At 39.6% G+C, this 16,170-nt stretch overlaps 3 protein-coding genes across 3 annotated transcripts; 1 reads left to right on the forward strand and 2 right to left on the reverse strand.

The window, feature by feature from the left end:
- The first annotated feature begins 1,265 nt into the window (after window positions 1-1,265).
- Window positions 1,266-10,810, forward strand: creld1b (cysteine-rich with EGF-like domains 1b). The gene is made up of 11 exons (XM_005749082.1): window positions 1,266-1,629; window positions 3,757-3,877; window positions 3,977-4,059; window positions 4,336-4,446; window positions 4,682-4,773; window positions 4,927-5,106; window positions 5,207-5,302; window positions 5,393-5,476; window positions 7,094-7,189; window positions 7,286-7,426; window positions 7,517-10,810. The coding sequence occupies exons 2-11, from the start codon at window positions 3,761-3,763 to the stop codon at window positions 7,735-7,737; spliced, it is 1,221 nt and encodes a 406-aa protein (XP_005749139.1). The 5' UTR covers window positions 1,266-1,629; window positions 3,757-3,760; the 3' UTR covers window positions 7,738-10,810.
- A 241-nt stretch (window positions 10,811-11,051) lies between these two features.
- Window positions 11,052-13,056, reverse strand: LOC102210297 (uncharacterized). The gene is made up of 6 exons (XM_005749087.1): window positions 12,708-13,056; window positions 12,472-12,596; window positions 12,241-12,368; window positions 12,076-12,135; window positions 11,791-11,980; window positions 11,052-11,614 (listed from the first exon to the last, which is right to left on the reverse strand). The coding sequence occupies exons 1-6, from the start codon at window positions 12,715-12,717 to the stop codon at window positions 11,504-11,506; spliced, it is 624 nt and encodes a 207-aa protein (XP_005749144.1). The 5' UTR covers window positions 12,718-13,056; the 3' UTR covers window positions 11,052-11,503.
- Window positions 13,057-13,123: 67 nt separating this feature from the next.
- mbd4 (methyl-CpG binding domain protein 4) lies at window positions 13,124-16,109 on the reverse strand. Its single transcript, XM_005749086.1, has 8 exons — window positions 16,042-16,109; window positions 15,607-15,801; window positions 14,769-15,493; window positions 14,251-14,316; window positions 14,005-14,139; window positions 13,777-13,926; window positions 13,494-13,597; window positions 13,124-13,387 (listed from the first exon to the last, which is right to left on the reverse strand). The coding sequence occupies exons 2-8, from the start codon at window positions 15,735-15,737 to the stop codon at window positions 13,313-13,315; spliced, it is 1,386 nt and encodes a 461-aa protein (XP_005749143.1). The 5' UTR covers window positions 15,738-15,801; window positions 16,042-16,109; the 3' UTR covers window positions 13,124-13,312.
- Window positions 16,110-16,170: the final 61 nt, after the last annotated feature.

Genomic DNA, 16,170 nt, shown 5'->3' on the forward strand with positions numbered 1-16,170 from the left:
TGGTTTTTTTTTAACATGTTATTATTATCATCATCAGTTAGGGGGCCTAAATGCATCTAAGCTTTAATTATGTAGTTAAGAGTCAAGCCCGGCATGGTGATAGAGTGGTCACAGCAGGTTTCCTGGTTCAAATCCTAGCTGAGGCCTTTCACACCACCTCCACAGTGTCTGGAGTGGGCTTTCTTCCACAGTCCAGAGGCATACATTGTAGGTTAATTGCATGAGAGGTAGATAAAGTGTTTTAAGTGTCAGTAAGACCACTCAAGGAGTAGATAAATGTGAATGCATTATGTGCCTAACTGGGTATTTGTGCCTGTGTACTTTGCATCTGCAAGCACAAATAATCACACTGTAAGAAAATAATCTAACAATAGCAAAATATAATATATCTTTTTAAAAGATATGATTAAACTAACAGAGATTGAAATCAAGCTCAAAAGAAACAAGGCAGAGCCGATCTGCATTTATTTAATATTTATTGATAATTATAAATGCTAGTTATGAGGATCTTTATGACACCCTCTCCACCTTTAAGATTAGGCTCAAAACTTTCCATTTTGATAAAGCATATAGTTAAGGCTGGATCAAGTGACACTGAATCTTACCTGCAATAGGCCTAGGCTCCGGGTCATGATGTGCTGAGTGTTTCTTTTTCACTTACCTCTTTTACTCACTCATGTGTTTATACACCACTCTGCATGAATGCATTATCTCTGGCTCTCTTCCATGGTTTGTCTTTTATCCTGTCCTGCTCCCGTTCACCCACAACCACTTCTGGCTGCCCTCCCCTGAGCCTGGCTCTGCTTGAGATTATCATCATCAACATTTATCATTTATTTATTTATATAGCACTTTGGTCTACCAGGTGTGTTTTTAAAGTGTTTTTAAAGTGCTATATAAAGTGCTGTACAATACTAATATGCACATACTAATATGCACATAGTTAGTTACTTCATGTTAAGAGGGTTGTTAAATTTTGGGGGTTTTTCTCTGTATTATAAAGCCCAATAAGAAGCGCCTCAGTGTGACTGCTGTTGTGATTTGGCGCAATATAAATTGAATTGAACCGATTACTATTTAAACACTATAATTCGATCTGTACTTGAAAATGAGTTTTAGAAATGTATTATGAGGGAATTCATGGTCGGGTCAAAATGGACCTGAACCATAGCATGACGGCACAGAATATGATCAGAATGAAACATTTAAAGAGTTAGTCTTAAATGTTTACATACTGTTTCATACTTGGACGATGCAGCACTGACTTATGTAAAGCTGGATGCTGAATGATTGGTTGATTGTTTAAATCCCAGAAGGTTTGGGTGGTTCCTCCTTATGGAAAACAGAGAAGCGACTGGAAGCTGTTCACTCATTCATTCATCTCACTGCAGCCCAGCACTACGGTACTAAAGCTCCTCTGTTGCGTTGTGAGCACTAACAGCATTAGCTAGCAAAGCAAACAACTGCTAAAATGACACGACTGAAGCGTTCAACGTGAAGTGGATGTCCAAAATGTGAAGCTCTGCCTGCATTTTTATGAACCTGAATCACCGGGGAATCCGACAATCATCATCATCATCATCAGTGGCACAGCGAAAGCAGCAAAGGAGGTGGTGGCTTCTCAGCAAGGTAAGACCTGGATCATCAATAAAGCCTGAAGCTAATTTCAAATTGGCTGCATTAATGCGGCTTAGTTAGTCCATATTTAACGCTAAATAGCCTAAGGAGGATATGGTAACCGATATCAACAATCTTTAAAGACACACCGGACAGATAAGCAGACTATGATAGACACAGCGTTAGCTTAAGTTAGCAGCTAACTACTGCCCTTAGCCAGCTGCTAGTCGGCTAATTGGTGGTGCTGATGCTGAGCTAACCAGGCTAACGATGAAGCTAAGGCAGGCTAAAGCTGCTTGTTTTAAAGACTAGCTTTTAACAAGTCTAACAAAAATTCATACTGTTCACAGATCTAATTTGGACTGCATTTAATGAAACCAGATTTTTATATCAAAAACCTAGGAAGTGAAGGCTGAGATACATTCGGAAAAAAAAATAAAGATGGGTACTTTGGACAGTTTAAAGTAAATTTTTAAAAAAATGGAGAGGATTAATCCCACCACGCACACGCACACACTTCTTACACTCGGTAAAATATCAAATGTACAGTTAATATTTATGCATATTAGAAAATGAGTCATAAATGATAACATAAATGAATTATAAAATAAAGGACAGGAGTATTTCCAGCTTCTTTAACATCTTGTGGAAAGGCTACTCCAGCTTCTTGAATCATACCTGATGAAAGCAGCATCAACTTGTTTTATTTCTGCTTTGTGGCGCAATAATGAGAAGCAAACAACCTGAGAGGCTTTCCTGTTTCATAAACCAATATAATTTCTGAGACATTTTCCAGTGCATAACCTGTTACTGTCATGTTAACAAATAAAAATGTAAATCAAAACTAAGCTTCCAGGCACCCTTGGCTTTAGTATAAGCATGCTAGTTCTTTCCTTCTGGTTTTAGTCAGCACTTATGCAGCTATTTGTAGATCAGAAAAAGAGTCTTACAATATTTTATTTTAGCTACACTAGTGTGGTGAAGGTGCTTGGAGGTTTGCACAATATGACTGCAATGTAGCCGTGCTAGTGCTATTTAAGTAATATCATAATAATATGGCATTGAATCACTCACTACAATCTTCAAAAGTCAACCATCACAAACATACTGTGTGGGGAGCATGGGGAAAACATGTAAAGCAGTCAGGTAGCGATGAGGTGCATAGCTGGAGTGAAAGATGGGTTCAAGGTGGCAGTGTGATTATATCAGAGATCAGCTGTAAAAAACCTTCTTGTTTGTAGTGCTGATAAACAGATTGACAGCTTAGGTCAGACAGGAGTCTTCGTGGACTAATTTTGCATACGGCAGTGTGATTTGTAGCAGTAGTTGCAAGCAGGTGGAAGAGAATTGGAAGAGGTGAAGGTATGATCTGGAGAGAAGAGGAATGAAAGACAAATACCTGTCAACTCGTCAATACTGCTCAACCATCCAAAGTAAGTACACAGTATGCAAGAGCGACGAAGAGGACAGTGCCGGCAGGGTGGAGTCAGGGGTAACTTGTGAAATAAGGATAACCATAAAAGTGAAAGAGAAGGTTTACAAGATGGTAATGAGACTTCCTGTGACATAAGGTTTGCAGATGGTAGCCCTAATAAAAAATAAATAAAACAGAAGCCAGAGCTGGAGGTTAAAAATGTTAAGATATTCATCAAGAGTGACCAGAATGCACAAGATTTGAAATTAAATCAGAGGGTCAGCTCAGGTTGAGCTGTTTGAAGACAAAGTTAGAGAGGCAAACTGTGATGATTTGGTCATATGCAGGTGGATAGTGGATATATTAGGCAAAGGATGGTGAATATGGAGTTGCCAGGCAGAATGAAAAGAGGAAGAGCTCAGAGGAGGTTCATGGATATAGTGAAGAAAGAAGAAGAAGACATGCTGATTCATAAAGGAAGCAAGAAGAAGAATTTTAGTGCGTTTTGCACAGCTATGGGTTCGTATTACAGTTTCTTTTGTATTGTCCACCACATAGTTGTGATCAGATCTCTAGAAACACAGTTTTTTCTGGAAGTGTAGGTGCATTTGATGACACTTGCTATGATGTTTAAACAAAACTTGTAAAAAAAAAAAAAAAAGATTGTTTCTTTTTTTTTAAACATTAATTGTTTGTGCGTTTGTTTGTATGCATGCTGTCTATAGGATCATGTGGTGGGCCTGGCCGTTCCTGCCTGCTCTGGTGCTTCTCTCAGAGCTCTCTGTGGTGAGAGTCCAGACAGCACCGTGCCAAACCTGCAAAAAACTCACTGAGAGTTTCATTAAGGTAGTCCTTGTATCCAAAGAAACTGTCAATGCTTGCTTGTCTTCTTTGAGCAAACCTTAAAAAGAATGTTTTTAGGACCCTAACTTTTACTCTTTCTAGGGCTTGGAGAGAACAGCCAATAAGAACTTTGGGGGAGGAAACACTGCCTGGGAGGAGGAGAAGCTGGCTAAATATGCAACCAGGTAAGACTAAATTTTTGTTGGAGTACTTAGCAAATACCTGCTCATACATTCACAATGTCTAATACGACTAGTTCCATCTTTTTGCTAAATTAAATTCACATAATAACTTATATTACTAGACATCCTGTCCTCTGCATATTTATATGATAGTTTGTGTAATATATATATTTGCCAAAAGTTTTCTACCGGGAAAAGGTGGGGTTAAATCATATTTAAGGGGTAGGGTGTTCTTACTTCATGACTATGTTGCTGTCTCTGTCCAAACTTGTGTTCCAGTGAAACTCGCCTACTAGAGATAGTAGAATCTGCTTGTGAGAAAACAGATTTTGAATGTAATCGACTGCTGGAGCAGATAGAGGACCAAGTGGAGACATGGTGGTTCCACAGGTAAAAAAAGCTGCTTTCATGCATGAACCCGTGTTAAATTGAGATGAATTAGATCAGCAGGAAAAGGTCTTCTGACGCACATTTTGAAATGTAATTTAAAAGAATAAGTTGTCTGTAGAGTGTGTAGGTGGCACCGTCAGTTTCTCCTGTGTAATTAGGTTATGCTGAGTTTTTTTTTATTTTTATCATGCCCCTGTCTTAACTTCCTAACTGATGTGATCTGTACATCCTACAGACAGCAGGAAGCACCAGACCTGTTTGAGTGGCTGTGTATAGAGGAGCTGAGACTCTGCTGTCCACCTGGACACTTTGGACCTGACTGCAAAGGTGTGGCTTTAAACACAAGCTGCCTTATGTCAACACTGACAACCTAGTCGGTCCAAAAAATATTAAAAACACATGGAACTCAGTGATGATAATCAGAATCATGTTAATTGTAGGTTTAAAGTGTAGCACTGATATCCGGCTTATCCCATACAGAGTGTCCATCTGGACCCGGTGGCACATGTGGAGGTCTGGGCCGCTGTGAAGGGGAGGGTACTCGCCTGGGAGATGGAGAGTGTGTCTGTGATCCCGGGTACTCAGGCCATCTTTGCCAAAGCTGTGCTGATGGTTACTACAGAGAGAAAAGCTCCAATAACAGCATAGCAGCCTGTGCAGGTGCCACAGATTCAGATAATGGTTTCCACACTGTTAAATCCTGCCTGGGGTCATCTAAACTTGACCCTCACCCTGTGACTGTGTCTTTCATCCTTTGTAGCCTGCTACCACTCATGCAAGAAATGCTCAGGGCCGCAGGACTACAAATGTCTGGACTGCAAACCCGGCTGGATCCTTCATGACAACAAATGTGTTGGTGAGTTTGTGACTTTAGAGGTCACTCAATAGCAATTCAGTGATTCGGTGCCAGCTTTCTGTTGTTTGACATGGCTTGTATGTCTCCTAGACATCGATGAATGCGGTACAGAGCTGGCTCGTTGCCCCTCTAACACCTACTGTCACAACACAGATGGATCATATGAATGCAGAGGTATGCTCTTTTCTCTAGTTACTATTTTCATTTTCCTGGAACTTATTAAATCGTGCATATTTTGTGGTGCTGCTGTAATAAGAGGCAGGTTTTTAGTTACATCTGGAGAATATGTGATAATACAGTTTTAGTAAGTCTCATCACAAAATGTGAGTGGTGTTATTGTATGCTACTTCTCACAGTTCAAGGAATGTTTAAATCAAACTGCATAAAGACATGCACTCATTGGCCACTTGATAGTTATACTTTGCTCTTAATGAGTTGGACCCCCTTTTGCCTTCAAAACTGCCTTAATTTTTCATGTCAAAAAGTCAACAAGTTCCATTGAAACGTTCATCAGATATTTTGGTCCATATTCTCACGCTAGCATCATGCAGTTGCTGTAGATTTGTCAGATTAAAATGACTGATGGGAATCTCACATTCCACCACATTCCATAGTTGTTCTTTTGGGTTGATGCCTGTGGAGGCTATTTGAGTACCGCTAACTCACTGACGTGTTTGTAACATCGTGCTTTATCCTATTGAAACGATGCTCGATGCACAGGCCCAAAGTGATCCATGAAAATATTCCCCTTGCCATTACACCACCAGCGGCCTGAGCCAGTGGTACAAGGCAGCATAGATCCATGTTTTCATGCTGTTTATGCCAAATCTAGTCCTTGCATTCAAATGTCACAGCAAAAATTGAGTCTCATCAGACCAGGCAGCCTTTTTCTAATCTTATGTTGACCAACTTTGGAGAGGCTGTGTGAATTGCAGTCTGGATTTTCATTCTCAGCTGACAGCAGTGGCACCAGGTGTGGTCTTTTGCTGCTGTAGCCCATCTAGTTCAAGGTCTGATGTGTTGTGAGTTCAGAGATGGTTGGAATTAGTGAGTATTTGAGTGACTTGTTAGCTTCCTTTCAGCTCAAAGTATTCCAGCCATTGTCTTCTGACTTTTGGCATCAGCAAGACATTTTCATCCAGAGAACTGTCACTCATATTTTCTCTTCTCTTGGACCATTCTTTGTAAACATGGTTGTGTAGGAAGATGCTAGTAGATCAGTAAAGTACTCATAGCCAGGCTGGCGTCAATATCCATGCCACATTCAAAGTCACTTAAATCACCTTTCATATCCATTCTGATGCTTTGGTTAAACTTGTTTGCATGCTTGAAATGAGTCGCTGCCATGTAATTGGTAGAGATTTGTGTTAATAAGCAGTTAAATGGGTGTACCTGACATTGTGGCTGGTGACTGCACCTTGCAAACGCATCTTAATTTGAATATGAAATGCAAAACAGTTTAGTCCAGTTACTGGTTAGTTGTTGTTTCTCTTTAGGTGGTGTAGGACAGAGTTTTTCTTCCACAAAGGAATTTGTGGGATTCCCAAAGAGGTTACAATTGTAATATTGTAATTGTAATTTATTTGATCTAACCTCACTTGTTGACTACAAGTTATTTTAAGTAGTAAGAAAAAACTGAAAAAAGGGCGAAGATATTTATCAAGTATGGTAACAAAGCCTCATTACTTTTACAGTAAAATGACTTAATAAATGTGCAGTGGAATTCCAGGTGAAAAAATCTTTATTATAGCAATATGTAATGCTGACCACTGCATTTCTGGCGTTTTGTAGGATGTGACCAGGCATGTGTGGGCTGCATGGGTAGTGGTCCTGCCCGCTGTAAAAAATGTGCGCGTGGCTACAGACTGAAGGGAGCGAAGTGTCTTGGTATGTATACACAAACTGGCTACTGAATCTCAACATCAGTTTCCTTTTCTCTTTTCCTGATGTGTTTAAACTTGTTTTCTTTGTGTCCTCTTACAGATATAGATGAATGTAGTGAACGTGCCATAGCATGCCCGGGACTCAATGAGGCCTGTATAAATGAGGAGGGCTCCTTCCACTGTGACTGTGCTAATGGCTTTATCAGAAGAGACAGCATCTGTGTTGAAAATAAACCTCCTGGTAAGAAAAAGCCATAAGGAATATGCAAACACACACATGCAGCGTACAGCTTTTCAGACCTCTTGGTTTCTTTTCCTTTTACCTCTTCAGCTGGCCCAGAGAAGGGACTCTTTGACGATATGACAGATGATGAGGTCCTTGTACTGCAACAGATGTTCTTTGGAGTGGTAATCTGTGCCCTAGCCACCCTTGCTGCCAAGGGTGACATGGTCTTCACAGCTATTTTCATTGGAGGTGTGGCTGCTATGGCTGGATACTGGCTGACTGAGAAGGGAGACTACATGCTGGACGGATTTCTGAAGGGACGCTAGACTGCATTGGACCGTAGCTTGAATAAAAAGACGGGTCAATTTGGGTAAATAGGAATCAGTTTGAGGCAAGAAACTAGCTCTGCAATGCTAGATTTTCAGGGATTTACTTGTGACTGGGGAATTAATTTAAAGGGCGTGGGTTAATTTATGTGTATGAGTTGCATAACACGGGAAGAAGGGAGAACTTAAAGAACATGAAGCCATGAAGCTTTAAGAGGAGTAACGAAGCATCACTGCACTGATGGAAAGGAACTGAACTTACTTCCCTACCTCAGCTGTGTTGGGAACAAGGGTGACATAAAGACCACTACTGATTGTGAAAATCTTATGCATTTGGATATGATGTCTGGTCTTTGTCTCTCTTGAAAAGATTTTTTTTTTTTTCATCTACTCTATTCATGAAGTCCATCTGCGTTTTCCCCATTTCAGCTCTCCCTCCCTCCCATAGTTTGAATGGCACATGAGTTGTGAGTGTGTCAGGTTACTAATGCACTTGAACTTACCGCTGTGGGACATTGGGTAGGATGGAGATATCACAATTTCCCAAATTCCCCCAGTGAAGCACTCATAAAACTCTGGGATATTTACATTAAGAACAGCCATTTATTTATGTTCACAGAATAACTTTTTACCTCTTTGTCCCAGAATAATTCTTTGTAATAATAATGCATGATAAATAGGATTGGAAATGAAAGATACAGCACCCTATGTATTTATTTGTCCTACTTGGCATGGAAGATAACTTTTTAATAGCTGCTGGGTCACCAACATTACTTATTTAAGTACCAGGATCCTGTTACAGGAAGCAGGTTAAGCCAACAGTGCTGAGTTTGTTAACCCCGAGAAACGTTTTTTCAGTTCTAGAAATAGAGTTAACTACTTTTCATTTCCTCATTCAAAAGGCCACCGTTAAAGGTCAGAGCCAAGCAAATTATCCTGCAGACGTCAGAATAAAATCTGTAGCTGTCAACCTGTCTGAACTCCACTGAATGTTCCTAAAACAATGGGTGTTTATTGTTTAAATCATTTTAATCTGTATAAAGCTTTAGACACATGATGCTGGTTAATGATCACATTTGTCATGTTGTAATCAAGTGAAAATGAGGCTGCAAGGACTTTAAAGGGCACTAAAATGCAATTAAACATATTTTAAAGCGACTTGCTCCACATATTGTTGTTCGGTCATGAAATTTTGTCATCGTTTTGAAAGACAGTTTCTAAAGTTTGGTGTCTGAACCTGAACATATTTTCCACTGAAAATGGCCCAAACCAGTCTCGCTGCGTGTACCCAGATAGCAGTAGTGACCAGAAGTGGATCCATCAGCAATGCTGAATAGTCTAACATTTTCTGATTTAGTGTAAGAGACAGTAAATTGTGCCTTTTTACAGAGTCATCATTAAGCATAAACAAGCTAAATATAGTTTCAACTAAGTAAATACAACAAGGAACAAGTTAAGCTTATTTGTTTCAGTTTTATTTCAGTTATTTTAGCTGTCTGGGAAGAGTTTCTCAGTTTCAGTTTGGACATATCCATAGATTGGGATACCATTTTTAAAAAATTTTTTTTAATGTAATATCTGACAGTTATGACACACACATACTGTCTCACTTTGCACCGTATTTTTACTCTGTGCAAAACTGAAAAATAAATCTAGCAAAGAAACAACAAATTATACTGCTGCTTGATTTTCTTTGTGGTACCTTCTATCATTTGATCATGTACCCAGTGATGGCGTGCCCTTCACTGGGTACATGCCAGCGCATGCCCTGCAGAACCAGTTAGGCACTTTCTCAAAAGGTAACACTTGAAAACAACGGATAAAAATGCTGTGCAGATCCACATGAATAGGAATATTGCATTATCAGAGTGTAACTGACGGTTACTTTCTTTTTCTACTCATGTGTGCGTTTAACTTGGGGTTATTGTCATCAGAGTTAAATGAACTTGCGGTAAACTTCAAAGTTGCCTATTTCAGAGATAAACAACTCTGAGTTCATTTTTAAACTCAGTTTTCTAAACCTCCTGGAACAGGATCCAGCTCTATTCTACATACAAGCGTTTTGTGTTGCCTTTATTTTGAAGTTATATTTATGTTGTCATATTTTATTAATATTTCCTTTATACTTGTGTGTGTGTGCTATCAGCATATATTTTTAAGAGTTAAATTGTAGTTCTGGGAGATACATTAGCATCATGTTGGATTGCCACTCAATAGAGCGTCACTTTTTATCCGTCCAATTATCTATTTATTTTTATTTTAAGGTATGCTTGATTATTTTCCGAGTGTGGAATGTTGTCCAGAGTCAAAATTCATTAGCGATGTTTGCATTACAATAAAAAGTCTGGCACTCTTGTTGTTTTTGTTTATTTATTTATTTGATCTTTGTCAGAGTTCCATGTTTGCATCATATTATAAATGACAGGGAAATCGGGAGTAGTTCATCATTGAGATAAACTCTTGGCATTAGTTAATTTCTTTTTATTAGAAAGGTTCTCATTGTTATTGTGTAGTGATGTTAAAAAAGTACACGCTCTTTCAATTCTAAGGTTTTACTTACAGGATGTAATGATACAAAATAATCTGCTCCATAAATCATGTAACTACAACCTCAGACAAAAAACAAAGTAAAAATGCTGAAGTCTTTTTTGATTGAATCCTTTGTAAAACCGTCTTCAGCAGCAATAACTTCAACTAACTGCTTTTCTGTGTGATTCTATCAGTCAGAGGAATTTTGTGCCACTCATTACGTCTTTGCTGCAGATTATTGAGGTTTGCAGGCATTTATTTATGCACAGCTCTCTCAATGTCTGGACTTTCTGTGGGCCACTGCAACACCTTAATTCTTCTCTTTTTCAGCCATTCGGTTTATTTGCTGCTGCGCTTGGGATCATTGTCCTTTCACATGACTCACCTTAACTTTAGCTGTCAAACAGGTGGCTTCACATTTGACTTTAGAGTACTTTGACATACAGAGGAGTTCACGCTTGATTCAATGACTGCAAATTGCCTGTGGCTGCACAACATGGTGCTTGACAGGTGGTATGAAGTGTTTGTACCAGTGATGTTTGGTTTTCATGTGGCCACCCTTCCAAACAAGTCATACCTGTTCAGTCTTTTTTATTTTTTTATTATTATACTGTTGTGAACTTTAACATTTAACATGAGAACTGAGACAGGCAGAGCCTTTTTGTTTTTGACAGGTTCTCCTCAGTGTTATGCAGTCGGACCCTGGGGTGAATTTCTTGGAACATCCATTTCTGGAAAGCTTAGTGACGGTATTGAGTGTTTTCAACTTTTGAATACTCTTTATCACCATATACTGGTGGACTTCAAATTGTTTTTGATAAGCTTCCTGGTTATCAATAAAGTAAGAGGAAACTGATCAGCTCACCTAGTGTTGCTTACTTTTTGAATTCCTATAGAAGTAATAAGGGTGTACTAAGCTTTTAAAACTGCTTCTGTATTTTGTCTGAATTTGTGTTTAAATAAATGATGACATTGTATGATATGTAGGTTGTATTGACCTAATTTTAAGATTTGCCAAGGACCAGATTTTGTTTTTTTTTAATGACCTGATACAAAAACTGTGAATTGAAAGACTGTGTACCCATTTTTTCACATGACTGTATGTAATCCAAAAATGTTTTAAAATTAGTTCCTTTAGTGATTCTGCACTGTACATTTGGGATCCCATTTTTCCACCTGACACACATGCTACAGTGAGGCCTAAGTCTGACGTTTTGACCTCCTGGGGAGGTTTGACCTATTTCAGTGTTCCACTCCAGTTGATGGGGTTGAGGCGCAGCAGCTCTCTTTCATTCAGGGCCTCCTGGGAACGTGTTAGTGCTCTGTCCCTCCAGCTCTGCTCCATTAGCTGTTCACGAGCAGAGAAAGAAACAAGAAGGAAAAAAAAAACCCCACCCACACTCAGACACTCGCTGTATTTTTGTAACCTGAGAGCATGATGAAACATTTCCAGGGCACTACCGGATGGGGCCATAACCACAAAAGCATTAATAGTGGATATATAATGTATGTGTGGGGCTGTACCCTCTTGTTCTCATCTCTGTACACCGCCATTGCTTTGCTGTGTTGGATCCTTTGCTCTCGTTCACTGGCCAGATCGAGGCGGTCTGCTTCTCGGAGAGTCTCCGCTTCCTTTATTTTATTGGCCAGCTGCAGCTTTATTGCTGCACATTTCTCCTCTATTTGTCTCTTCAGCTGTTCTCGCAACTCCTTCCTACGGAGATAAAAAAAGAGCAGCTTTTCTTTGCCAGAAACAATTGTTGTTGTTTTTCAATATAAAAAGGTCAATGGTATCCTCCACTATTTTACCTGTACTCTTCTCTCTCACTGCTGGTTCCATAGAAGGGTTTTCGCCATACCTGATGATATCTGACACAGCAACTTTCAGTCATTGTCTTTGAAGTCAGCTCTTCAAAGGAAAGAGGGAAATGGCACAAGTGATTCAGTGATAGTGAAATGATTTAGTGCACCTACCTGTAATGCTCTTTTCTCTGCATGATCAGTGTCCTCTGGTGGTTGTGCTGGTGAACATCTGGTGTCTCCAGACTGACAGTCCGTTTATGGACAAATGGTGGGTGTAAAGGGTTCAATCTGGGAATACTCTAAGAAGAATACTCTATTTATGGATCGGTTTGGTTTTTCTTGTTGTTGTTTTAAACAATCTATTTCTATGATAAACCACACAATTAAGAAATCTCTGCTTACCTGATTGCTTTTCCAAAACTGTGCGGAGTCCGAAATTACGGGAAATTTTACGGTTGTATCCACCAGGCAGCGACCTTGAGGTGCGCGAGGAATACAGACTGGCGTGGAAGCTATGGAGATGGCTGCTGTGAGGATAAAGAAGTGAACAGAATTAAAGAATTAAAAGAGATACTTTTAAATAAAACCAGTAATACTTAAAAAAAGGACAACAAATGGAAAACAAAATCTCTCCTTACGTAGTTTCATCTTATACTTCACACTTCTGTTAGCACACCAGAGGAGTCCAACGAAACTTTCAAAGCTCTACTTTTCTTCTTAAAGGTGTAGTTGCCTTAGCATTAAATCAACATGCAACAACACACAAAAAAAACAAATCCAAGTTTAAATATACCAGATTGCTATAGTGGTGCTAGTTAGAGATTATACTGACGTACCGATATATGTGTTTAGTGTTTTGCGGTGGCAACAGTTGCCTTGGGAATCAAGTTACACCCTATCAAAAGAAAGCTGCTGCATTAAGTGGTACGCATCAATGCACTCATAAAGAAAGATTAGACTGTGCCAATAGCTATATTTAGGGGGTGTCCCTGGATCTCATCTATGTAGAAAGCCTGAGGCGAGAAGGCTGAATAAACCACTCATGAATCATTTCAACTTTTAACCAGCTTAAAACATTTTATTCAACACATAGTAAAAGTTCTTAAAGGCTAGCCAGCGTAATACTGCATAATAGTGAAGAAATTCACGATTAAAATTTCAAGTCCTCCATAATGCTAATATTGTTATATTGTTGGGTAACTGCACTTTGTGTGATAGAAGTGATTTTCTTGTTTCTGGTCCTTCAGATTCCCAGTTTCTCATGGTTCTCCCACAGCCAAGCATGGTACTTGTTTAGCATATGATCATCAGGTTTTACCTTTGACACAAGAATCGAAAAAACAACAAATTAAACTTGAATTTAGAGCAAATAAATGAGGGAGCAATGGAAGCAACTGAAGTAAAATAGTTGGGATTATACCCACCTGTCGCCACTCATTGATACAGAAGATCCTGTACGAATCGTTGCCGTACTTTCCAATACCGTGCAACTCAATAGGGTAACGCCACTGTTTAGTTAGATACTCATCTACACAAGAGAAAAGGTGTTGTGAGGGTTTTTTTTCTGTTTCATATATTCTTACTAAAACCATGCAAAGACTACCAAAAATGGACAATAAAATTACATTAATATATATGAATAAATGGACATTGCTTCTGCACAAAGGTAGTTGCTGCTGTAATCCACTAGCAGTCAAGAATATCCACCTGAGAAGCGGATGAGTGTTTTGGCTCTAAGCTCATACAGGCCAAGTGGCTTCATAAGTTCAGACATGGGCTTCCAGTCGGCCTGCCGGGTCACCTCTGCAGATGGATAACGCTCAAAGAACTGCCACAGGACTGGAATGGCCATTTTACCTGTATTAAATAAATGCCAGGCTTCAGCAAAGTTTAATGCAACATCCTGAATAATTAAATGTGTGTGTTGAATCCTACCACTGGTTTTGTTCAGAAAAACTGTGGCTACCAGCAGCTTCCAGGGATCATGGAAAAGAGTTTCCTGTACGAGGTTGAAGGGAGACCGGGGAGGTGTCCACTTCTTGAAGGCCTTCCTCCTCGGTGGGCTAAGTCCTGAATGAGGACAGTGCACGTTTCTTTAAATTACACACTTTATTTATTTCGTGAATGTTGATCTACATGTCCGATGTAAAAGCATCCACAGTTTCCTGCATTAAACATTACCATCTCTGCTGGATTTCCCACTGAAATAAGGACTTGTTTTCCGCTTGCCTTCCAAGCTTTTGGACTCTAAGCAGACAGGAAACATTTATAGATATTAGAAGAGTGAAGCTACTTTACATCTTTTGGTCGGGTCCAAAGTTAAGTACCTCATAAAATGACACAATAAAGAAAATCATACATTCGCTGAGCACAAAGTGGTGGAGTCCTATGATGGCTTCTTTAATGCAGTAAGATTACTCAATCAATTCTGTCCTCCTTTAGACTAATGATGTGATGCACTCTCTAACAATGGACCACTATTCTTCGCCCCCTCTTTATCAGATCTAAATGCATGCATTTTTTTTTCTATTTGTAACGTTTTGTGTCAATTAAGGCATTTGGTTTCTTTGATTTTTATGCATTTCTAGCTGCAAATATAGAGGATAATGGGAGACATAAATAACCACTAATGCACTGGATAAGCTCAAAAAAACATGAAAAACTTTAACAAATTGTCAGTCAGTGTGGCTCATACTTACTATTCTGGGATTCTCGAACTGGTGTACAGCTCCCATCAGTGGTATCAGGTAACAACGCATGTTCTTCAGCATCTTGACGACTGTCACCACCAGCCTCCAGGTCAGAATTAGGAGTGTTGTCACCTTTGCTTTCATCACCTTTGTTCTCGCTCTCAGCGGCAGGTTCAACATTCAAAATCGGGGCCGAAGGCTGCAAATCTGCTTTCTTGTCCTCTTGAAGAATAGATTTGTTTAGTTGATTACTTAAAGGAGCCAGTCTGAGTAACTTCTCTCTCAGCTGGCCTCCTCTTTGGGGGCTCTTTTGCAGATGTACATTGTCCACTTTTTCTGAGGTCAAAGCTTGTAAGCAACCATTTAAACTTTCAGTAGTTTTGTCTCCATTCACATTCACTTCTAATACACATGCAGTCTTCTGTAGTTCAGTGTCAGCATCAACATGATTTGTGTCGTTTGCTGTCTTCACTTTTCCACTTTTAGTATCACTTCTGAGGGAGGAAGAGGCTTGTTTGGATTTATTTGGAGGTGCCTCTAGAATTGCTGTTCCATTTTCTGTTTCCTCCTGCTGTCCCTCTGAAGGCTTTTTCTTTCCTCTCCTCTGCTTTACTTTGGAAGGGGGTGCTTGTGATGTGGTGAAATCAAAGAGGCTTATGTCTAAGTTACCACTTCCACTTTCCAGGAGGAAAGTGCGTAGGGATGCTCTGGACCGGAACCTTTGCCCTTCGGGACTTAAACAACAGGAAAATCAATTAGATGGTGATCTAAGGGCTTCTGTGGTGAACTTACAGGTAACATCAACAGAGACAAGATTGTAAAAAACACAAAAACAAAACTGAGTCACCTTGTAAAGTAGACATCTAGTTTGCCTGCTGTTTTGCCTGCTTTCCGCTGCCTCACTTCTCTGATCCAGCCAGGGGGCAATGCGGAAGAAGTGCACAAAATATCCCCTTCTTTGAGACTTTGATGATTCATGTCCACACTGCTCTCCAGTTCAGTATCTCATCTAGTAGGATGCATTTTTAGTTTCTTTGGAGTCCTGTTGAAGTGAAGACAACGAATAAAAAAACGTTGGCTTTATTGTTAAACTATGAACCTGTAGTTCTTGTTTTGTTCGTGCATGTTTACTTGGACATTTACAAAAACAACACATACAAGGCGTTTGCTCATTCTACAGTTTGCTCACATAAAGCCACATTAAAAAAGGATTGCTGGACATTACTGGGCAGCAGATCAACAGCAAAGAGCTAAAACGTTAACAAAGGCGTGTGTAGCATACATGAATACTGATCAGGCTTTAGATGTGCATCTTCTTGTCTCGACGTTGCTTTCCCGAGTACTTTCTGATGTCAACACAGAAGCAGGAAGTAGCGAGCAAGTGCGAGTCTGCGCATTGCGAGCTACTCGC

The sequence above is a fragment of the Pundamilia nyererei genome, unplaced genomic scaffold (assembly GCF_000239375.1).
Source record: "Pundamilia nyererei isolate P.nyererei 1_Seehausen unplaced genomic scaffold, PunNye1.0 scaffold00236, whole genome shotgun sequence".
Lineage (NCBI taxonomy): Eukaryota > Metazoa > Chordata > Actinopteri > Cichliformes > Cichlidae > Pundamilia > Pundamilia nyererei.

Bases quoted from the DNA above. Each gene is read 5' to 3' on its own strand.
- mbd4 (XM_005749086.1), bottom strand. From the start codon at position 15,737: ATGAATCATCAAAGTCTCAAAGAAGGGGATATTTTGTGCACTTCTTCC. The intron at 15,494-15,606 runs GTGACTCAGTTT...CTGTTGTTTAAG, and splicing joins CTAGATGTCTACTTTACAAG to TCCCGAAGGGCAAAGGTTCC. The intron at 14,317-14,768 runs GTAAGTATGAGC...CTGTCTGCTTAG, and splicing joins AGTTCGAGAATCCCAGAATA to AGTCCAAAAGCTTGGAAGGC.
- LOC102210297 (XM_005749087.1), bottom strand. The intron at 12,369-12,471 runs GTAAGCAGAGAT...TATTCTTCTTAG, and splicing joins AGTTTTGGAAAAGCAATCAG to AGTATTCCCAGATTGAACCC. The intron at 12,136-12,240 runs GTAGGTGCACTA...TTGCTGTGTCAG, and splicing joins CAGAGAAAAGAGCATTACAG to ATATCATCAGGTATGGCGAA.
- creld1b (XM_005749082.1), top strand. From the start codon at position 3,761: ATGTGGTGGGCCTGGCCGTTCCTGCCTGCTCTGGTGCTTCTCTCAGAG. The intron at 3,878-3,976 runs GTAGTCCTTGTA...TACTCTTTCTAG, and splicing joins TCACTGAGAGTTTCATTAAG to GGCTTGGAGAGAACAGCCAA. The intron at 4,447-4,681 runs GTAAAAAAAGCT...TACATCCTACAG, and splicing joins GAGACATGGTGGTTCCACAG to ACAGCAGGAAGCACCAGACC.